At 38.6% G+C, this 24,330-nt stretch overlaps 1 protein-coding gene across 2 annotated transcripts in view; it reads left to right on the forward strand.

The window, feature by feature from the left end:
• Window positions 1-24,330, forward strand: part of Lrrc69 (leucine rich repeat containing 69) — a 128,505-nt gene that overhangs the window by 96,243 nt on the left and 7,932 nt on the right. The window contains exon 8 of one of the 2 annotated variants that reach the window (XM_032905623.1): window positions 1,770-1,885. The exons of the other annotated variant lie outside the window; for it this stretch is intronic. Coding sequence (XP_032761514.1) covers window positions 1,770-1,880 — 111 coding nt within the window. The 3' untranslated portion in view covers window positions 1,881-1,885. The remainder of the gene's footprint in view (window positions 1-1,769; window positions 1,886-24,330) is intronic. 2 annotated transcript variants of the gene reach the window in all.

A 24,330-nucleotide genomic window follows, 5' to 3' on the forward strand; every position in this document is an offset into this window, starting at 1 on the left:
CTTTCCAACTAAATCCTGAGAAAATTCTTGGAGGCAGAGGTTATGTGCTACACATTTTTATATTCTTGGCACTTTGTCTAGTGCATGTAAATTTTAGATCACTTATAATTTATCTATATTTTTGTTTTTGGGTCTGACCGAATATGCCTAGATTAGGATCTCAAATTTGTCCATCTATTGGTTATTATCTGTCATTTAAAAATTATATTTCTCTTGCGTATTCTTCCTCGTGCCTTTATTTTTTGTGTAGGAACTTCCCAAACAGCGCCCTTTGGAAGAGGGAGTGCTGCTCTTTCAGGGGTCCCCGAACCCAGAGTTGATGGCTTTGTTGGTTGGTTCTGTGCTATGTGCTTATGCTAGACTAATCACAGTGGTCAGAGTTTGTTGATTCACGCTGGCTGAGTAGTGGAATGGATGGCTCTCTCCCAATATATGTATGTATGTATGTATGTATGTATGTATGTATGTATGTATGTTTGTAAGTATGGAGGTTGGAAATGAAAGAACTACTTGTCCAAAAAAGAATTAGATGAGCTCTTGTGCCCTTGGTGAGAGAAATTAGCACCTGAAAGGCAAACTAAAGATGTTCACCAGGGAGTTCAGGGAATGCTTACTGATTGATTAACAGCTTTATGGGAAAACATTAACCTTCTATGTCCAAAATAATGTATGGTCATGATATCACTGCCTAGTCATTGTTCTGGTAGGGATGATAGTACTATGACCCTTGACTTCTATTTCTCACTCATACATGGCTAGCATCAGAAGGCTGCTTAAGTGTGGATGGTAATCTTTCAAACATCTAAAAAGAATTTCAAATTTCTTTGGTGGAAAAGTGAGCAGAACAGTAATCAGATATCTCAGGTGGTTTGTGATGATGTTGGGCAAAGGATTTGTTTTTGACAAAAGTAAGTAGTGTATCATTGACCAATTAAAACCTCAAGTCACATTTTTCTGCTTTGGATTTCTTCAATGAATGCTATGCTCACTTTAAAAATTTTTCTCTCCACAGTTTTTGACATGGAGGGGATCAAAGGAGGTCTTGCAAATGTTAGGGCTGTGATTGTTTAAGATATGTCCATTTAATTGGCTGGCAGAATTTTGGCTACCTATTTTGTGCATAGAGAAGTATGACAAGAGATATCTGAAGTGTAAAACCTTACATCATATATTGATTTGCTTGATTGAGACCCAGGCAATGATGATCTTAATGGATAGTACAGAAAATGAACAAACAATAATAAGAATTTCCATATAGGAAGTGCATAGAGCACAGGCAAAATCAAGAAGCTGGTACTTGCTGGTTGATAATTAAAACCTTTTTCAAATAGGAATCAAGTTCCTGTAGCATGTATGATTTTCACAGGAATCCCTAGTATTAGATGGTCAAACTATGTACTAGTGTTTGGATAAAAGCACACATAAAGTTTTATCATTTAAGTTTTGTTTAGTGTTAAATATGCCTTTGTCATCTGGTTAAGCTTCTTTATTTGTGTGTGATAAAAGAATAAACTGTCTATAAATGGAATCATGTGTTCTTTAGAAGTCAATGTTCTGAAACTTCTGAGAAAGTGACTATTTTATTTAAAAAATACTAGAAAAACCAGGCTTAGTGATGGTTGCCTGTGATCCTAAAATTTAGGAGGTAGATGCAGTAGAGTCAAGAGTTCAAGAGCATCCTAGCTTTCTCAAATACAAAGCAAAATAATCCCACACGTAACCCTACTGCTTGGGACTATCTTAATTTGACCTTTAATCTTTCCTTTTAGAACTGGAAGATAAGCAAAAACCTAGAGCTGATTCCTCTCCAGACATTAGTCTGTTCCTACAAATGTTTTGACCGGCGTGATCCTGATCTCTTTGGAATTGCTAAAGAATAGAGCAGGTGAGATAGTCTTCAGAGCCTCACTGGGCCAGTCATCTGCCCTGCCTCGGGCCAGCTCATGCCCCACTTACGATGCCATTCTCTATCTAGTCGCTTTCAATTTATTAAGCCATGGAAGATGAGTCATTCAATTATAAAATTTATACTATAAGTACTTCAGTCTACATCTAGATGGTTCTGTTTTTAGATGCTTTTTTCCTCTTATTGACTTAAAAACACATGTAAAAATGTGAAAACGTTAATCTGGATGACACATGAATGCTGAGCTTTTCCATCCCTTTATGAGTTCCATCCCCTTTTTAGAAAATTTGAACAAGAACTTAATGGAAAAAACAGGTTTCATTGATAAGCATTTCATAGTTGAAAGATAGATACTCATTTGAACTGTATTGTATTTTCAGGATTTCACTCGAGCCACTAATATCTGTTGATAAGATATAGAATGTTCATCAAGCTTAAAAATGAGGAGAAGGCTGGAAATTCAAGGGCAGTAGCTCCCAGTACCATTACTCTTTACAGAGTTCTGAAAAATACATTTAAAAAAAATCTTTGGCCAAGAGTAACTGATCAGTGTGAGAAAATTACTGAATGAAAATATGGATAATTTCCTTTGAGGAAATAGAGAAAACTAGGAAGCTAACTTATGACAATATAAATGTGATTTGCATTTGGCGCCATCCAGAAAATGGTCTGGCCTTACCCTAGGACCATTGAAGCAGAAACGGTGAGTATGCTGGGCAATTTCTGAGTCCATAACCTTCTGGGTGATTTTTCTGTGTGTTCAAGTTTGAGAACTACAAAGGTATCTAGTTTGTAAAAACGTTAATCATAATTTTACATTTAATCTCAGCTAAAGATGCATTACTTCATGTGACCATTTGACGGTCTTCTTGCTAAAGGGCCGAGTAGAGCCTCTTCTGTACTTGTCTCACTGCTGCTGTCCTTGTAAGAACTTTTATAGATTCAATTCAGGGCACTTTTTTTTTTTTTTTTTTTGGTTCTTTTTTCGAGCTGGGGGACCCAACCCAGGGCCTTTCCTAGGCAATACCACTGAGCTAAATCCCCAACCCGAGGGCACTTCTTTATACATTCAAAATACCCCTGGCATAATTGCCAAGTGAGATCTATGGAGTAAGATCTAAGGTTCTCAGTTCCAAAGAATAAGTCTCAGGTTCCACTCAAACAGTTTCTTCAAGATAACTTTAAAAAGGCTCCATTAAACAGGAATGTACCTTAAACCAAAATAAACAGCTGAGAACAACACAGAGCTCACTAAGCATGAGTCAGTAAAACTCACTATGCATGCTTAATGAGAGAAAAATGACCTCAGTAAATTGTATTTGATTAGGGAAGTACTTTTTATCTAGTTTATATTGTATAAACATAGTTTGTTTGTCATTTGACTCCTATGAGTTCAACCATAATCCCCTCCTCATCTTGTTCCTGAATATAAAATTCTACCCACTCATCCATCTCTATACTTCAATAGCAGTTCAAGTATTTTCTTGAAGTTCATGTGATGTTATAGGTAGACTCTGGATCCCGTTCTCTACCCTTGCTGCCATGTTTAATTCACAGGTGAAGGTCACTGCAGTCTGGCTTCTCTTCAACATTCCACAGCAACCACCATTCCAAGGTCATTGCCTACTTCTTCTGATTACCCTTCTGACTACCCTACTTCTCTCAGAGGCTGCTCCTTTCTGCAGATTTGGTTTTCACAAAGCATTTGTTTTCCTGGAGTTACAGACTTAAGTTAATCTATTTTCTCTATGCATTTAATTGAATTATTCTATGTGCTCTTCATTAAACAAACAAACAAACTGGCATTTTGTGAAACTCTTCAGCAGTGGTCATTCTCTTCTCTTCAGGTAATTTTTGTTTAATGAATGATTCTATCCACTTCTAACCATTCAGTTACTTTCACTCATCACACCAAGACCATCAATGAGTGACTCAGCCTTTGCCTTCACCTTTAACCTATATCTCCAAGTTTTCAAATTTCAACATACATAAAAAAGAACAGAAGCTTTTTTTTACAGACTTTTCCTTTCCTATTTTTATATTAATTATTTGCTGAGTGGCTGCTATCTATTGGGTAGGATAGTTCTCTGTACTAAATCTGTATTAGTGAACAAGATGAATGGGGTCTTTGCCATCATAAAGATTTCTTTCTAATATAGAGGCAAGTGAGAAACATTACCAACATTACAATTTGCAAACAATATTCTAAGTAAAATAGGTTTAGAAAGATATAGAATGATTAGAATAATATTTATGTGGGAATATTTACCAATGATCTCAAAGGAATAAAGTATTATAAGTAACAATTGGTTGATTGAGGATATGGAAGGCTAACAGCCCAGAATCTACTGGAAAGCATCAAATAACTAATATCACTGTTTTGGAAGCATAGCTCTGTCATCATTGTTTGGACATAAGAATTCTGATATCCAGATCCAGTGCTGGTGGATACATAAGCAGGTATCACTTGTCACCAGGTAACATTTGGAAAGGATGCATCTGAGCCTATTTCATGGGGCTGCTCAAGGCTCTGAATCACTAGTTAAATCTGGAACTTCTTCCTCTGCATGAGTGTGATGCATGTGAGGATGATGAATCCTTCTGACAGTTGTAATGCATCTAAAGAGGTGCTGGGATTTGAAAGACTGCATACTGTTTTCACTTTCTAACAGCTATGGTCATTCTATATCCAAAGTTGAAGCAACAGAAACATGAAAATATTGCAAATTACCTAGATTCATTTTCCCCTTTGTCTCTCTCATGGATGGTCTTTAGGATTTACATTTTCACTCATATTTACCTCAGAAGGAGAATAAAAATGAGAAGGAAATCTCCATTGTTTGTTCTAAACTCTTATTGCCTGTGTTTTGGGAAAGTAACCAAACAGAAGTGTATTTTAGAATCATTAATGAATTGTGTAGAGGACTATAGTGACTAGACATAGTTCATGTAGCATGTCTGATTCTTATTTTGTGTACATATATGTTTTCTCTCATTAACTGGTCAATTCTTTCCTTTTCCTATTCTCGCTTTCTTATCTTAACCCTATTTCTTCTTCTGTAACCCTTCCATCACCCTGCCTCAGCATCCCAAAGCTGTGACTGCACTAACTGTTCAAAATTTCTACTCGTGCTCAATATTTCTGACAAGTTTACAAATTGGTTTAAGATGATTTAGAGGACAAAGACCCAATTAATTTGATGAAGGTATTGCTTTTTATAATCAAAGTAATAAATCATTAAAGGAATGACCTGTTTGGAAAATTCTGGGTTAAAACATCATCTTGTGAACTAATATATTTTTGAAACTGGAGATTTCATTTTAAACTAAGGAAGTTTTAATAAAAACAGATTTTCTATGCATTGATAAAACCTCTAAAAGCCATAAAATAATATTGCAAATATTCTTGGTATGTCTTCTTAAAATACCTCTTTGTATGGCCCTTGTCTAGCTTATTTTTCTGTGAGAAAAATAAATGGCCAGAAGTTGCTTGGTCTTGCTAAATAACTGTTTCTTGGTTCTGAGAAAGTCCCAGGGCAGCATACTCCTCAAACCCACCATGGGAACATTGAGAGCCTTCTCAGGCTACAGGGCTCTCAGTTGTAGGAGGCTAAAGTTCAAAAAATAACCTTGAGATTCCTATGGCAACCCTGTCACTAAGGGATCGATGAAGGGCCACTGTGGGATTAGAACACATTGGCCATCATCATTTTGAGTTGCAAGAGGAGAGAGAGGGTTCCTGGGCACCCCTGCAGACTCAGGTGAAGGATATGAATAAGACAAATTATATGTTGCTAGCCAGAGTAACCACAGGATTCTTTCACAAGGGCTTCTTAAGGGACATACCCTTTTATTCCTGCGAGTTGGTAAATGTTTGGGGAGAGGAAGAAACAAGACAGGAAGTGGGAATACTAAGACTGGGTTGTAGACATCTGCCTAGGAAAGTTAGACAAACTGTTCTTCTGTTCATTGTAATTATAATAAAAGCGGATGAGTTTTTTCTGAGCCAAGGAAATTAGCAATTGCCTGTGGCTTGTTCTATTGAAGACAAAAATGAATTTATAGTACTTTAAAATTGTTCAGTTAAAATGTGTCTGTCAAGTAATACTGGCCTAAGGAAGAAGGTACTTTACAAAGATATCCTCTTCTGAAATATTTCTATTTTGTGCCAAGAATTATACCTCCAAGAAATATATATTGTTACCTCCCACAGGGAAGACATTATCCTAATGTGAATGTGGACGGGGTCTCAGAGAACTGCTGCCTGCTTTTGGGGTGCTTTCTATTAGGTCAGAACAGCTCTTCTCTGTTCAAAATCAAGAATTTCACCCATGTCTCTCTTGGCTAGCATTTATCATTGTACGTGTTTTGTGATATGTTATACCTTGCCAGGATGAGCTGATAGAAGCCATGCAGGAGGAGCTACAGTGGGCAAGTGAGCTTCCTGGAGATGGCTCACCATTTTGTATCACTGTGATGGTAAATTCCGGACAGGCACAGCCCCAGGCTCCAGGCCCCAGGTCACAGGCCCCAGGCCCCAGGTTCTTCATCACCATACTGCTTCTTGCTGATAATATGTTTTTTCATGGCTGTCATTGTTGTATTCCTAATTTTTATGATAGGGTGTGATTGGCAAAGAAAGATCCTTTCTGTCTATAGTCTGTTATCATTGCTTTGCTGGGTATCAGCTCTCTGTTGGGCAAATTTTCTTCAGATCAACATGAAGATGAACTTTGATGAATCAATGATTTTATAGAATTCCTGATTTGATTCAAATAATTTTACGAAGTTAAGACAGTTGATAGAAAGTTTACAGTTAGAAACAGAAGTAGAATGTGCCTCCTCCTTGTAAAAGTGGCATAGGTTAGAAAAGGAGTTCAATGAGCTTTCGTATGTTCTAAGCACATAAATTGCTCAAAGAAGAAGAATAGTCTGGGAACAAATTTAAGGATGAAGGAAAACATTCATTCTAGGTCCAGGGAGGAAACCAAGGATTCAGTGTGCAAGGTCACCAACAAGGAGTGGGTAATTTGATTACTTAAAAACTATTATTTTGAACTTATAATGAGCTCATGGAATGAAAGGTAGATAAAACTACTGCTTTGAATGTATAATCAACAATCCTGTTCTAATTCCCTATTGTGTAACATTTTTATCTGTTTTTGAATGAGATAATTTTTCCTCTTATATAGACAGCCTTGTCTTAGGAGAAATAAATGTGCTAAAGGAAAAAAATTATTAGAGCTTGCTCACTAGAGCATTGTTCTATTCACATTTATATATATGTATATATATTTGTGTGTGTGTGTATTTGTGTATGTGTATGTGTATGTGTATGTATATGTATAAACTTGTTGGAGGCAGCTCATTGGAGTTTGCTCCATTCACAGAATATGTGTGTGTGTGTGTGTGTGTGTGTGTGTGTGTGTGTGTGTGTGTGTGTAAAATGATGTTTGGAGCCTGCTTTGCTCCATCCACCCAATCTGTGAATGTCTGTCTGTCTGTATATTTGGCTGTCTGTATGTACAAAATGTATGTATGTATGTATGTATGTATGTATGTATGTATGTATGTGTATGTGTGAAATTGTTGGGAACTTGCTTGGTGGAGCCTGCTTTGCTTCATTCACTCAGTTTGTATGTGTGAATGTGAGAACTTTCTCTCAGTTTAAAGAGTTCAGAATTTCTCGCTGGTCATAGAGAGTACTGGATCCAGATAATTATGCTTTGCTCCCATCAGTACCACCAGTGTTCGACGCATAGAGTACCTACTTCTCTCAGTGGGAGTCTCTGTGGGTTGGTTGCTATCAGCACCAACCCCAATCACCATCTCTATGCAGTTCTCCTCAGTTTACCCTGTGGTGTTGGAGCTAGCTGTTGACACCTGGCAATTGATGTCAGCTCTCTAGTAGTTGTTTCCTCACATTCTTCAGAAAACCCTTCCAGCCATCATATTTAAAATTGCAGGTCCCACCAGCAAACACTAAAGTTTCTCCTTTCTGTTTCTCCATTCATCGTCACCTTCTACCTCTATCCTCTTTTTTTTTTCTTTTCTTTTTCTTTTTTTTTTTTTTTTTGCTGGGGACCGAACCCAGGGCCTTTCGCTTGCTAGGCAAGTGCTCTACCACTGACCTAAATCCCCAACCTTCCTCGTCACCTTCTATATCACTCTGTAACTTAATTGTCAACCCAAGTGGCATAACTTAATTGAAATTATGTATGTATACACATATACTTACATATAATATGTAATTTGTATAAATTCAAAATAGAATAATATCTTATGTCTTTCTCAAACATCCTTAGTGTTAGTGAACCTAACATTTTATACAAATATTCAATGTATCTTTGTCATATCTATCCTACAACCCTCCTTTTTCACTATTTCTGGATTCTTTCACCTGGTACCCCCTACATCTTCATGTCACCATCCTTGTTTACTTTTATAACTAACTGGGTCTAATTAATGAAGCTTGCATGAGCCTGGACAACCTATTAGAGAATACATCACTGAAGAAAAATGATTCTACTTTCTCCCATAGCAATTAAATTCCAATACCTTCTCAACTAGGTATGGAGAAGCCTCATGAACACTCCCTATCTCCATTGGGTTTGTTGGCTAGCTTTTCTTGTTCAGATAACTACAAATACTGTGAGTGTACATTGGTACAACAAATGTTTTGGTGCATTGTGTTTGTTTATGTGTATGCATATGTGGGTATGTTTGTGTGTATGTGTTTATCTGTGTGCATTTAAGTGTGTGAGTTTATGTGTACATGTTATATGTGTATGTGTGTATGTTTGTTTTTGTGTATGTATATGTGGGTATTTGTATATCTATGTATGTGTTGGTATTTGCATATGTATGTATGGTTACATGTGTATATGTCTGTGTGTACATTCATATGTGTCTATATGAATTCTAAGTTTTTCCCTCTGAAAAATGCCATTGGAATATGATGGAAATTTCATTGCCTTTTAAGATTGTTTTTGCTAGTGAAAACATTTTCTTTTTAATTTTTTTATTAGATATATTTCTTTACTTACATTTCAAACGGTATTCCCCTTCCTGGTTTCTTGTTCATAAGCCCCCATTCCCTACCCTTCCTCTCCCCCATAAAGGTATTCCCCTTATATATTCCCCTTACTGTCCCCCTATATTCCCCTGCACTGGGGGTCCAGCCTTGGCAGGAACAAGGGCTTCCCCTTCCACTGGTGCCCCAACGAGGATATTCTCTGCTACATTTGCAGTTGGAGCCCTGGGTCAGTCCATGTACAGTCTTTGGTTAGTGGTTTAGTCCCTGGAAGCTCTGGTTGGTTGGCATTGTTGTTTTTATGGGGTTGCAAGCTCCTTGAACTGTTTCAATACATCCTCTAATCCCCCCAAGGGGGTCATTTTCTCAATTCGGTGGTTTGCTGCTAGCTCTGTATTGGACATGCTTTGGATGTGTCTCTCAGGAGAGATCTATATCTAGTCCCTTTCAGGGTGCATTTTTTAGCTTCATCAAACTTATCTAGTTTTGGTGGCTGTATATATATGGGCCACATGTGGGGCAGGCTTTGAATGGCCATTCCTTGAGTCACTGCTCTAATCTTTTCTTCTATATCCCCATCCTATGGATATTTTTCCCCTTTTAAGAAGGAGTGGAAGCATCCGCATTTTGGTCATCCTTCTTCTTGAGCTTCCTGTGGTCTGTGGATTGCATCTTGGGTAACTCGAGCTTTTTGGCTAATATCCACTTAATGAGTGCATACTAAGTGTATTTTTCTGTGATTGAGTTATCTCACTCAGGATGATATTTTCTAGTTCATTCCATTTGCCTATGAATTTCATGAACTCATTGTTTTTGATAGTTGAGTAGTACTCCATTGTGTAGATATAACATATTTTTTGAAACCATTCCTCTATTGAAGGGCATCTGGGTTCTTTCCACCTTCTGGCTATTAAAAATAAGGCTGCTATGAACATAGTGGAACATATGTCTTTGTTGATGTTGGAGCATTTTTTGGGTATATGCTCAAGCTGGGTCAGGCTCAAGCTCAGGTAGTGGAATGTCCAATTTTCGGAGGAATCTCGAGACTGCTTTACAGAGTGGTTGTACCAGTTTGCAATCCCACCAACAATGGAAGAGTCTTCCTCTTTCTCCACATCCTTGCCAGCATCTGCTGTCTACTGAGTTTTTGATTTGAGCCATTCTGACTGGTGTGAGGTGGAATCTCAGGGTTGTTTTGATTTGCATTTCCCCGATGACTAAGGATGTTGAACATTTCTTTAGGTGCTCTTTGGCCATTCGATAATCCTCAGCTGAGAATGTTTTGTTTAGCTCTGTACTCCATTTTTTAATAGGGTTATTTGGCTCTCTGGAGTCTAACTTCTTGAGTTATTTGTAACTAGTTATTATTGTAACTAGTTGTAATTAGTTATTTGCTAATATTTTGGATATTAGCCCTCTATCAAATGTAGGAATGGTAAAGATCTTTTCCCAATCTGTTGGTTGCCATTTTGTCCTAATGATAGTGTCTTTTGCCTTACAGAAACTTTGCAGTTTTATGAGGTCCCATTTGTCACTTCTTGATCTTAGACCATGAGCCATTGGTATTTTGTTCAGGAAATTTTCCCCACTGCCCATGTGTTTGAGACTCTTCCCCACTTTTTCTTCTATTAGTTTGAATGTATCTGGTTTGATGTGGAGGTCCTTGATCCACTTGGACTTAAGCTTTGTACAGGATGATAAGAATGGATTGATTTGCCTTCTTCTACATGCTTACCTCCAGTTGAACCAGCACCATTTGTTGAAAATGTTATCTTTCTTCCATTGGATGGTTTTAGCTTCTTTGTCAAAGATCAAGTGACCATAGGTGTGTGGGTTCATTTCTGGGTCTTCAATTCTGTTCCAGTGATCTTTCTGCCTGTCTCTGTACCAATACCGTACAATTTTTTGACTATTGTTCTGTAATACTGCATCATCAAGGATGATGATTCCCCTAGAACTTCATTTATTGTTGAGTACAGTTTTCACTATCCTGGGTTTTTTGTTATTCCAAATGAATTTGCAAATTGCTCTTTCTATCTCTATAAAGAATTGAGTAGGAATTTTGATGGGGATTGCATTGAATCTATATATTGTTTTTGGCAAAATGTCCATCTTTACTATATTAATCCTGCCAATTCATGAGCATGGAAGATCTTTCCATCTTCTGAGATCTCAATTTCTTTCTTCAAAGACTTGAAATTCTTGTCCTATAGATCTTTCACTTGCTTGGTTAAAGTCACACCAAGATATTTTATATTATTTGGGACTATTGTGAAGGGTATCGTTTCCTTAATTTCTTTCTCAGCCTGTTTATCCTTTGAGTAGAGGAAGGCTACTGATTTGTTTGAATTAATTTTGTACCCTGACACTGATAAACTGAAATTGTTTACCAGGATAAGTAGTTCTCCGGTGGAACTTTTGGGGTCACCTAAGTACACTATCATATCATCTGCAAATAGTGATGTTTTGATTTCTTCCCTTCCAATTTGTATCCCTTTGACCTCCTTTTGCTGTTTGATTGCACTGGCTAGGACTTCGAGTACTATATTGAATAAATAGGGAGAGAGTGGGTAGCCTTGTCTAGTCCCTGAGTTTAGTGGGGTTGCTTTAAGTTTCTCTCCATTTAGTTTGATGTTAGCTACTGGTTTGCTGTATATTGCTTTTACTATGTTTAGATATGGGCCTTGAATTCATGATCATTCCAGGACTTTTATCATGAAGGGGTGTTGAATTTTGTCAAATGCTTTCTCAGCATCTAATGAAATGATCATGTGGTTCTTATCTTTGAGTTTGTTTATATAGTGGATTACATTAATGGATTTCCATATAGTAAACCTTCCCTGTATCTCTGGGATGAAACCTACTTGATCATGATGAATGATTGTTTTGATGTGTTCGAGGATTTGGTTTGTAAGAGTTTTATTGAGTATTTTTGTGTCAATATTCATAAAGGAAATTGGTCTGAAGTTCTCTTTCTTTGTTGGGTCTTTGTGTGGTTTTGGTATAAGAGTAATTGTGGCTTCATAGAAGGAATTTGGTAGTGCTCTGTCTGTTTCAATTTTGTGGAATAGCTTGGACAGTATTGGTGTGAGGTCTTCTATGAAGGTCTGATAGAATTCAGCACTGAACCCGTCTGGTCCTGGACTCTTTTTGATTGGGCTCTTTTAATAACTACTTCTATTTCTTTAGGAGTTTTGGGGTCATTTAGATGGTTTATTTGTTCCTGATTTACCTTGATAGCTGGTATCTCTCTAGAAAATTATCCATTTTCTCCAGATTTTCCAGTTTTGTTGAATATAGGCTTTTGTAGTGGGATCTGATGATTTTTTAAAAATTTCTTCAGATTCTATTGTTTTGTCTACCTGTTCATTTCTGATTTGGTTAATTTGGATACACTCTCTGTGACCTCTGGTTAGTCTGCTAAGGGTTTATCTATCTTGATTTCTCAAAGAACCAACTCCTGGTTTTTTTCCTTAATTCTTTGTATAGTACTTTTTGATTCTACTTTCTTGATTTTAGTCCTGCATTTGATTATTTCCTGCCTTCTACTCCTCTTGGGTTTCTTTCTTTCTTTTTGTTCTAGAGGTTTTAGGTGTGCTGTCAAGGTGCTGATGTATGCTCTCTCCTGTTTCTTTTTGCAGACACCCAGAACTATGAGTTTTCCTCTTAGTACCACTTTTGTTTTGTCCATAAGTTTAGGAATGTTGTATCTTCATTATCTTTAAATTGTAAGAAGTCTTTAATTTCTTTTTTTTCCCTCTTTGACCAGGTTATCACTGAGTAGAGCATTGTTCAATTTTCATGTATATGTGGACTTTCTGTCATTATTGTTTTTATTGAAGGCCAGTCTTAGTGTGTGGTTGTCTGATAGGATGCATGGGAATATTTCTATCTTCCTGTATCTGTTGAGGCCTTTTTGTGACCAATTATATGGTCAGTTTTGGAGAAGGTTCCATGAGGTGCTGAGAAGAAGGTATATCCTTTTGCTTTAGGATGGAATGTTCTATAAATATCTGTTAAATCCATTTGGTTCATAACTTCTGTTAGTTTCTCTATGTCTCTGTTTAATTTCTGTTTCCATGACCTGTCCATTGATGAGAGTGGGGTGTTGAAATCTCCTACTATTGTGTGAGTTGCAATGTGTGCTTTGAGCTTTAGTAAGGTTTCTTTTATGTAGGTGCCCTTGCATTTGGAGCATAGATATTTAGGATTGAGAATTCATCTTTGTGAATTTTTCCTTTGATAAATATGAAGTGTCCTTCATTATCTTTTTTTAAGGAGTTTTGGTCGAATGTAAATGTTATTTGATATTAGAATGGCAACTCCAGCTTGTTCCTTCAGGCCATTTGCTTGGAAAGTTGTTTTCCAACCATTTACTCTGAGGTAGTGTCTATCTTTGTCTATGAGGTATGTTTCCTGCATGCAACAATATGCTGGGTCCTCTTTACATATCCAGTCTGTTTTATTGAGGGAAATTGAGCCCATTGATGTTGAGAGATATTAAGGAATAGTGATTGTAGCTTCCTGTTATTTTCATTGTTAGAGGTGGAATTATATTTGTCTGTCTCTCTTTTGGTTTCATTGCAAGGAAATTATATTCTTGCTTTCTGTATGGTGTAGTTTCTCTCCTAGTATTGGAGTTTTCCATCTATTATCCTTTTAGGGCTGTGTTTGTAGAAAGATATTGTGTAAATTTTGGTTTTATCATGGAATATCTTGGTTGCTCCATCTATGTTAATTGAGAGTTTTGCTGGATATAGTAACTTGGGCTGGCATTTTTGTTCTCTTAGGGTCTGTATGACATCTCTCCAGGATCTTCTGGCTTTCATAGTCTCTGGTGAGAAGTCTGGTGTAATTCTGATAGGTCTGCCTTTATATGTCACTTTATATGACCTTTTCCCCTTACTGCTTTTAATATTCTTTCTTTGTTTTGTGCATTTGGTGTTTTAATTGTGTGACAGGAGGAATTTTTCTTCTGGTCCAATCTACTTGGAGTTCTGTAGGCTTCTTGTATGTTTATGGGCATCTTTTTCTTTAGGTTAGGGAGGTTTTCTTCTACAATTTTGTTGAATATATTACTGGCCCTTTAATTTGGGAATCTTCACTTATTCCTATTATCCTTAGGTTTGATCTTCTCATTGGTTCCTGGATTTCCTGTATGTTTTGGGCTAGGAGCTTTTAGCGTTTTACATTATCTTTGACAGTTGTATCGATGTTTTCTATGATATTTTCTGCCCCTGATATTCTTTCTTCTCTCTCTTGTATTCTGTTGGTGATGCTCGCATCTATGACTCCTGATCTCTTCCCTAGGTTTTCTATCTCCAGGGTTGTGTCCCTTTGTGCTTTTTTTATTGTTTCTATTTCCATTTTCAATTCATTCACCTGTTTGGTTGTGTTTTCCTGTAGTTCTTTCAGGGATTTTTGTGTTTCCTCTCTAAGGGCTTCTACTTGTTTATTTGTGCTTTCCTGCATTTTTAAAGGGAGTTCTTAATGTCTTTCTTAAAGTCCTCCATCATTATCAAAAAATGTGATTTTAAATCTAGATCTTGCTTTTCTGGTGTGTTTGGACATCCGTATTTTCTTTGGTGGGACAACTGGACTCTGATGATGCCAAGTAGTCTTGGCTTCTCTTTTGTAGGTTCCTGTGCTTGCCTCTAGCCATTGGGTTGTCTCTGGTGTTTGCTTGTCTTGCTGTTTCTGAGAGTGACTTGACCCTGCTGTAGGCCTCTGTGTCAGCTCTCCTGTAGAACTGTTTTCCTGTTTTCTTTCAGCCTTTCCTGAGAACAAGTTTTCTGATTTCAGGTGTGGCAGCACTTCTGGAGACTGTCTTCCAGCTCTAGGCATGGGCAGGAATCAAAGGGTTCTGCCCCGATTGTTCCTAGGTCCTTGCATCCAATGGGCACAGTTGGCACTATGTAATTCTCTCTTGGGTCTGGACTGTGGGCAGAGGGTATTCTCCTCTGAGTTCTCAGGAGTATCCACACTTCTGAAGGTCCAGCTCTCTCCCCCATGGGATTTGGGTGCAGGGAGCTGTTTGGCAGGTTCAGTTTGGTCCTGGGCACAGACCAGAACTGTGGGTATTAGTGGCTCTCTGTTCCTATATCCCTGTATCCAGAGGCACCGTGCAGTTTCCTCTTGGACCAGGGATGTGAGCTGAGGTGTGCAGAGGTGTCAGTCTGTCCTGCAGTCTTAGGATGTCTGCCCTCCTGGGTGGTGAGCTCTCTTCCAGATGGGATTTGGGTGCAGGGAACTGTGGGATGGTATCAATTCACTTCCAGGCAGAGCCAGAAACAGGAAGTGCCCTGACCCAGAGGACTTTTGCCTCTGTATCCTGAATCCACCAGGCAGGTCACTTGGTAGCAGGAAAGTGGGTCTTACTTCTACTCACAGCTGCAGTGGCACTTCTGGAGACTGTCTTCCAGCTCTAGGCATGGTCAGGCATCAAAGAGTCCTGTCCCTGATTTCTCGTGTAGGTCCTTGCACCCAGTGGGCACAGTTGGTACTATGCGATTCTCTCTTGGGTCTGGACTGTGGGTAGAGGGTATTCTCCTCTGACTTCTCAGGATTATCCACACTTCTGAGGGTCCAAACCTTTTCATAATATTTATTCTGTATATCCATAGTATAGGATTTGCAAAATTAATGTTATTCCTAGTGTCTTCCTTTCTTTTTTTAGTGTTTTAGAAGACATTTAGTATAGTGCTCCTTCATTTCATTGACAAGGATGATGCTAAGGAAATTCGAAAAGGTACTGTGAATGGGATTGCTTTATTTCTTCCTCAACATATTGATTATTGATATCTAGAAAAGATGGTGAGTTTTCACGTTGATTTTGGATCTTGTTACTTTACAGAGATGATGATCAGTTCTAAGAATTTTCTTGTGACGTCTTCAAAGTTTTCTATTTTACTTTGCCATAGAAACGAGTGTTTTCCTTCATCTCCCACTTCATAGGATAGCTGTTCTTAAACTATCCCTATTTTCAGAGACTCTGACTGTCTATGCACAATTGTCATGCATCATCATTTTACCAACATATCTCACTTCTGATGCTTGTTAAAGTAACTTTCAGAGCTTATCTTATTTCTCATCTAATAGGTTAGCAATTATCACTAACTTGAGTTCAATACTTTTTCCATTGTCTTTCTCACATTAACAATTTTTTAAGATTTTTATTTATATGAATAGACTTAGCTCTCTTCAGATATGCCAGAAGAGGGCATTGGATTCTGTTCCAAATGGTTGTGAGGTTGCTGGACTCGAACTCAGGACCTCTAGAAGAGAAGTCAGTGCTCTTAAGTGCTGAGTCATCTTTCCCGCCCAACGTTTGCATTCCTAAATCTACACATCTTTCACAGATGTATTCTGAAGCTCTGACTTAGCTATGCTGTATCAGCACTACCTTAGAAACTTTTTATACATTTCACAGATGAAAATACATAGATCATATTTATATTATACTAGAAAAAATTTGTTGTTGATATGAAATTTTAGGTTTTGTTGCTTGTATTTTAGGTGGCAGCCCTACTTTATAATAAATTTTGACCTTGCTCTCTTTAGTCAGCCAGCATCCTGATATTTTCCAGCATAGACTTTCCCTTTTAAATAAGTCCCACATACACCACTATCTAAAAGGCATACTATTTTTATTTCCTAATGCTATTCTTTACCACAACTGTAATAGTGTATTATAAATTCTCCATATTGAATTTTCTCCACTGTTAGTCTGTTACAGATAAATCACTATGCACAAAAGCACAGAGACATTTAATGGATAGCTTTCAGTTAAGTTCTGAACAAAGTCCGCATTTTTTTTTTTTATTAACTTGAGTATTTCTTATATACATTTCGAGTGTTATTCCCTTTCCCGGTTTCCAGGCAAACATCCCCCTCCCCCCCCCCCCCCCCCCTCCTTATGGGTGTTCCCCCTCCCCACCTCCCCCATTGCCGCCCTCCCCCAACAGTCTAGTTCACTGGGGTTCAGTCTTAGGGACCCAGGGCTTCCCTTCCACTGGTGCTCTTACTAGGCTATTCATTGCTACCTATGAGGTCAGAGTCCAGGGTCAGTCCATGTATAGTCTTTTAGGTAGTGGCTTAGTCCCTGGAAGCTCTGGTTGCTTGGCATTGTTGTACATATGGGGTCTCGAGCCCCTTCAAGCTCTTCCAGTTCTTTCTCTGATTCCTTCAACGGGGTCCTATTCTCAGTTCAGTGGTTTGCTGCTGTCATTCACCTCTGTATTTGCTGTATTCTGGCTGTGTCTCTCAGGAGCGATCTACATCCGGCTCCTGTCGGCCTGCACTTCTTTGCTTCATCCATCTTGTCTAATTGGGTGGCTCTATATGTATGGGCCACATGTGGGGCAGGCTCTGAATGGGTGTTCCTTCAGTCTCTGTTTTAATCTTTGCCTCTCTCTTCCCTGCCAAGGGTATTCTTGTTCCCCTTTTAAAGAAGGAGTGAAGCATTCACATTTTGATCATCCGTCTTGAGTTTCATTTGTTCTAGGCATCTAGAGTAATTCAAGCATTTGGGCTAATAGCCACTTATCAATGAGTGCATACCATGTATGTCTTTCTGTGATTGGGTTAGCTCACTCAGGATGATATTTTCCAGTTCCAACCATTTGCCTATGAATTTCATAAAGTCGTTGTTTTTGATAGCTGAGTAATATTCCATTTGTGTAGATGTACCACATTTTCTGTATCCATTCCTCTGTTGAAGGGCATCTGGGTTCTTTCCAGCTTCTGGCTATTATAAATAAGGCTGCAATGAACATAGTGGAGCACGTGTCTTTTTTATATGTTGGGGCATCTTTTGGGTATATGCCCAAGAGAGGTATAGCTGGATCCTCAGGCAGTTCAATGTCCAATTTTCTGAGGATCCTCCAGACTGATTTCCAGAATGGTTGTACCAGTCTGCAATCCCACCAACAATGGAGGAGTGTTCCTCTTTCTCCACATTCTCGCCAGCATCTGCTGTCACCTGAGTTTTTGATCTTAGCCATTCTCACTGGTGTGAAGTGAAATCTCAGGGTTGTTTTGATTTGCATTTCCCTGATGACTAAAGATGTTGAACATTTCTTTAGGTGTTTCTCAGCCATTCGGCATTCCTCAGCTGTGAATTCTTTGTTTAGCTCTGAACCCCATTTTTTAATAGGGTTATTTGTTTCCCTGCGGTCTAACTTCTTGAGTTCTTTGTATATTTTGGATATAAGGCCTCTATATGTTGTAGGATTGGTAAAGATCTTTTCCCAATCTGTTGGTTGCCGTTTTGTCCTAACCACAGTGTCCTTTGCCTTACAGAAGCTTTGCAGTTTTATGAGATCCCATTTGTCGATTCTTGATCTTAGAGCATAAGCCATTGGTGTTTTGTTTAGGAAATTTTTTCCAGTGCCCATGTGTTCCAGATGCTTCCCTAGTTTTTCTTCTATTAGTTTGAGTGTGTCTGGTTTGATGTGGAGGTCCTTGATCCACTTGGAAAGTCCGCATTTCTTAACATTTGTTTGTCCTTCTTACAGGTCTCTGATCTACCTGCCTCTCCCTCTCCTGATACTGTTTCTTCATGGCTGCCTTATCTAGTCACTTTCTGCATCAGTTACTTTTCTTGTTGTTGTGGCTAAACCTATGACAAGGAACAAATTAAGGGAGAATTGGTGAATTTTGGCTTCGAATTTGAAGACATGCTGTTTATTCTACCAGGGAAGGCAAAGTGGCTTGAATGTGAGGGGTCTGGTTCCAGTGCATCTGAAGTTAGAAAGCAGAAAGTGGAGTTGAGCTGTGCTGCTCTTGAATGTCTGCCTCACTTCTTCAGCAAGGCTTCACCCCTCAACGTACCCCCAGTTAGGGACCAAAGGGTTGAAGAACATAACATTTCCCATTCAAACCACACCACTCTTCTGGGCCCTAAATGTCCATGCTGTACTTCCTGGTGTTTATTATCAACTCATTAGAGCACTGTTTCTCCCTACTAGCTTCTGGAATGTTTTGCTCACACACTGCAGTGCAGACACATGCATTTTCTCTAACTCTCAAGGCTTCTATCTGACACCCCTATATCTGTGGCACAGAATAATTTCTTTCTCAGAGAGGTATTACAAAGATGAAGTGAATTGATACATGGAAGCATTTTAGCTTGGCACAGCGAGGCTTAGACAATGCTTGTGTTGCCATGGGAGTCCCTTGAATGTCTAGAAGCTTAGACTAGTTGATTTATAATGAATACTAAGAGGAAAATCTGATCTTAACAGCAATATAGTGAGAGATAATAGAGGGAAATTTTTAAGCAGGGAGGAAAAGATCCTCGCACGGTCCCCACAAGTGAGATAAATGGCAGTCGAGGTAGCACTGGCTGGAACAGAACATGGGAGATAAGATTCAAAGGACTGTTATTTTAGAAGCCATGGCATGGATGATTATGTAAGAAGAATAAATCATATCACTGATCATCGTGTCAAATAGTTTGGTAAAAGGCTCAGAACATCGTTTGGCTTTGGTAGGAAACACAGAACTAGTTTTAGATCTGGAAAATTAAGGATGCTAATAGTATGTTATTGGAATCATCCATTAGGCTACCCTAATTCTTTCTCTTTTTCACTGCTAGGCAGGAACTGGGGACTAGAGAAGCATCTGGTACCAACACCACAGACTTCTCCTGGATAATTGAAATTTCTTAGTACCATAGTATTGGGGCTTTGTGTCATCTTTAAAACAAGATTGGGCAGGCTCAATCTTCATTTACTATGTTATACTCTATAACAGGGTTATCTAATATTTCCAAGCTGAGAAACTACTGTCAGACTAAACTTACTCACTGGGACAAATAGATTGATTTCAACTTACTGTTTCCTCTGAATGCATTTTAGAAGTTGTGCAATGGGGAGAGTAACACCATTCTGACGCAGATATTTATACAACTAAAGGCTCCAATAAGTTTGATTTTAGGGGTTAATTATGTCTAGCCAAATGAATGAGCTCACAATTTTTTTATTTTCTTGAGTATGACAGTTTGTATTAAGAGCTAGAGTTATGATTCATTATGTTTTGGTATAGGTATTTATGGAAGTTTAATCTGTTATGAAATTCATAGCAAGTACTGCTGCTCTCTACAAACTATGCTTTCCCACAAAAAGTTCTTTTTTTAAAAAATTTTTATTAGATATATTATATATATTTCTTTACTTACATTTCAAATGGTATTCCCTTTCCCAGTTTCCTGTCCATAAGCCCGCATCCCTTCCCCTTCCCCTTCCCCATACGGGTGTTCCTCCCATCCACCTCCCTTACTGCCCACCTCCGACATTCTCCTGAACTGGGGGGCCAACTTTGGCAGGACCAAGGGCTTCCCTTTCCACTGGTGCCCCAACAAGGATATTCTCTGCTACCTATGCAGTTGGAGCCCTGGGTCAGTCCATATGCAGTCTTTGGGTAGTGGTTTAGTCCCTGGACGCTCTGGTTGGTTGGCATTGTTGTTCATATGGGGTCTCAAGCCCCTTCAGCTCTTTCAATCCTTCCTCTAATTTCCCACAGGAGGTCCTGTTCTCAGTTCAGTGGTTTGCTGCTAGCATTGACCTCTGTATTGGACATGCTCTGGATGTATCTCTCAGGGGAGATGCATATCCGGTCCCTTTCACTAAGCACTTTTTAGCTTCATCAATCTTACCTAGTTTTGGAGGCTGTATATATATGGGCCACATGTGGGGCAGGCTCTGAATGGCTGTTCCTTCAGTCACAAAAAGTTTTAAAAAGTTCTCTTTCACGATATTATGTTGCCTACGATACTGAGGATCATCCTCCCTGCTTAGTACATTGGATTTTCCAGGCACATGCCACATGGTCAGCATGTCTGGTTGAGCATGTTTTGCTAAACTTGAGAATTGTTTAAGAAATCAAAGTGGCACAATCTAGACATCAGAGTACCAGAATGCTTGAGGAAGCAAGAGGAGAGAAATAACCACGGAGACGCTGCCAGACATATCTGTTTGGCCTGTTCTGTGAAGTCATGGCGTCTGCTAGCGAGATGTGTACATGCTTCTAGTATTCTGTGAAAGACACAGGCACTCCCTGGGCCACAAGTTTCCCAGAGAAACTTCATTCTGAATGAAATGCTCTTTAAAAAAATCAGTTAGAGAATACTGATGATTGAATGAGGTGATCTCTGGGGACTCTTTAGTTATGTGATTCCAAGAAAGCTGGTCATTACCAACAAATTCAGGCTTGTTGGATCTAGCCAAGAATGCCACTTAATGTTCACAGGGAGAACTAAGGAATATTGTGAATGATTCCAAGTTAGTGGAGAGGGCCTGCGGTTTGCAAGATATTTCCTCAGTCTTGACTGATTTTATTTAATTAGAATTTCTTTTTTGGTATCCTTGTGGGACTCTAACGAAGAAGAAACCATCAAACAGAGGCTAATTTATTTCAGCCTAGTTAGGATTCATCAGACTGGTTCTCGCAATATTTCAACCCAAGATGAGCCCAGAAGGGCAGACAGGAATCATAAAGGGAAAATGAAGTGAATTACTTGGCTGCTGAAGAGAGAATGGGAAGGGATGGAAGGGATTTCCCTTTAGGGTGTGCTAGAGAGTGCCCTGAGACCTAAGGTCTTCTCTCCTCTTATGCTAACATGTTTCTGAGATTTCCAAAGGCAAAGCGACTGTCCCCCAGTCACAGCATACATAAGTCACAAAGCAAAACCCCCATTTTTTTTTTAACTTGGATGTGTTATATTTCAAATATACCTGGCCTTTCTCAGTGAGTTCCCACTGTGCTCATTCACTCCTCATTGCCTCAGAAGTACTGTTGTAGTATCCAGTCTTCCAAAAGGGCAATGCACTCCCCTTTCCTTTACCCTCCTGCTCTTCTCTCTCCCATCAGTCAAGGATATTTGAAACTTTGACATTGGAGAAACATCTTATTTAAACACATTAATAGGCCTATAAAGAGAATGGATTTAATGCTGATTTGCTATGAATTTTGAATTCCTTTTCATGTTTTACTTTAATTTTGTCTCTGTCAGTACAATCTGCAGTACTCCAAAAGTTCCAGTAATTATTCTTCCTCTTCTAAAATTGCCATCTAACCCTCGCAGTCAGGATGCCATTTTGGAGCTCATGAGCTCCATGACTTCATTGGCTTTAATGAGACTTGTTGGTTATGAGAGAAACTTTCCTTTTAAACTCTTACGCCGACTGCCAAGCCCACTATTTTTAGGATGGGCTTCAGAAAGATTCAACGATTGGTTTCTGTGTTGGGGATCTATGTACACATGTTCTTGTGTGCTTGAACTGTCTGCAACTCTTCTGTTACATTCTGTCGAAATGTTGCAGATAGACTTGGACATGATGGTCACTCACTTTCGTCTCTCTTTCAGATTCATAAAATATCTGGTCCACTCTCAGGTTTCACGAGGGCATGGAGATGTTAAGTGTTGAGACGTTAGATGCTTTAAAATGAAACAGGCAAACCTGAACAAGAAGCCTGTTTTATCGTTTCAGATGAGAAATGATTGTTTGAAAGCATCCAAGGACTAGACATGCTTTGCTAAGAACTTTGCGCAGCTGCTCAATTTTCTCATCTATTCAACTCAAAAAGCTCACCACGACAGAGCCATTATTTGGTCCATAGACGAGCTCAAGAGGTGCTGCCTAACATGGCCTCTTCCTAGTTCTTTATGTTCATGCCCATTGATACCTTGCAAGCAGGCACAGGCTCAGCATGAGCCCATGACCTGGTTTCTCACAGCTCCTTTGGGCACTGAACTCCATTAAAGGTGGTGGAGCATCTAAATGGAGGGATTGTATCTCTGTTTCCTTCATTTAGTCCTAGCAGAGTTTCTTAATTCTTAACCTTGAACATCTAGAGGAAAAGAGGCCTTCAAGAAGTGGAAAGTAATATTAGTGGAAGATAGTCTTGCTCATGTTTAGGGCTAGCTTCAGAAATGCTAGCCTGCCTTTTCTAATAAAGAAACCACATTCAACTCCTCACTCCTCCCTGTCTGGAGAAAACAAACGAGGGAACTTAGAATTCTCAGCATCTAGAGATATTGTGAAACAGTGTCAACTGCACAAAACTCATGAATGATTTAGGTGAAGGGAAGCCTGGGATGGAAAATAAAAACACAAAAAGGCTGCGAGATGCAGAAATATGCAGCAACGGAAAAATCACTGAGAATTTAAAAACATACCTAAAAAAGTGCTTACCCTTTAAGAGGAATGTTCCTGGCCTATTTTTGATATATTTCTATTTCCCACAAGCAAACTCAGGAAATATTTCTCTAGTCATTGATTAATAAGTCTAAGGCATACCAGAGCTGACATAGAATCAGTTCCAGGGCAATGTTTATTTAACTGTCTGTTGATCATTAGTCTATGGGATTCTCACCGAGAATCTATAGACATACACTGAAGTTGAGCCTTTGTAAAAAAGTTGTCCACAGGCTGTTTCAGATTGTTCACTTCTTATATTTCTCTGCTCTATTTATTCTTTTTTGAAAACACAAAATTCTTTTCATCGAGAAGTCGTCAGGACAGAAGCCGCAATAAAATATTGAGATGTAGACATTGGTCTTAAATGAACACAGAAGCAAAATTTGTACTAGGATATTACAAACTATAAATTAAGACATTTATCTTAATTTACGTTCAGGATTCCACCCGCCTCAAAATCACATAGTCTCTTGACAGTGTGAGAAAGAAAATAGAAACTGCTAACCTAAATAGAAGGGAAAGATTGAAGCTGGCAATTGAGGAAAACCTCAAGCTTCATATTTCCAGCTCGGCCCAGGCCTCCTGCTCTTTCTGCCAGTTTCCAGAGAGTAATATAGTTAGTAAAAGCTATGAAAAAAAATCCTCAACCCTCGTGGCTAGTTTCAGAGTCAAAATCACCTTTATCCAGGTGACTTTAGCTGTTCAGTATTGGCTATGTAGCCACTAGGTGACACTGTTGCTTCAAGAATTAGTGTAGGAAAAACTTAATCCGTTTACAGGTTTTGATGTATTTTGCCAGACAAAGTTGCTGATCATCACAACGCCAAGCAGTGGCAGAATTAGAACTCAGACCTTAATTGATATCATGTCATTGACAGAGGTGGTTCCAAAGCATGCTAGTAGTTAGTAGAGGACCTGCACTGTGCAATTCTACTTCAAGTCCAGTTTATTATATAAGAATGCTGGGACACACATTTAAATTTGTGTTTCAGATAAATGACTTTTCAAAACAGCATAGTCAGTACAAGTGTTTGAATTTCAGATCAACCACCAATGCACTTGGTTTTTTTTGGGGGGGGTTGTTTTTGTTTTGTTTTTGTATATATACGTCTCATAATTTCATGAGACATTTCTGACACAAACTTATTGTTTGCATTTTTTAAATCTTATTTTTCTTGGATATTTTATGT

Source organism: Rattus rattus, chromosome 1, assembly GCF_011064425.1.
Source record: "Rattus rattus isolate New Zealand chromosome 1, Rrattus_CSIRO_v1, whole genome shotgun sequence".
Lineage (NCBI taxonomy): Eukaryota > Metazoa > Chordata > Mammalia > Rodentia > Muridae > Rattus > Rattus rattus.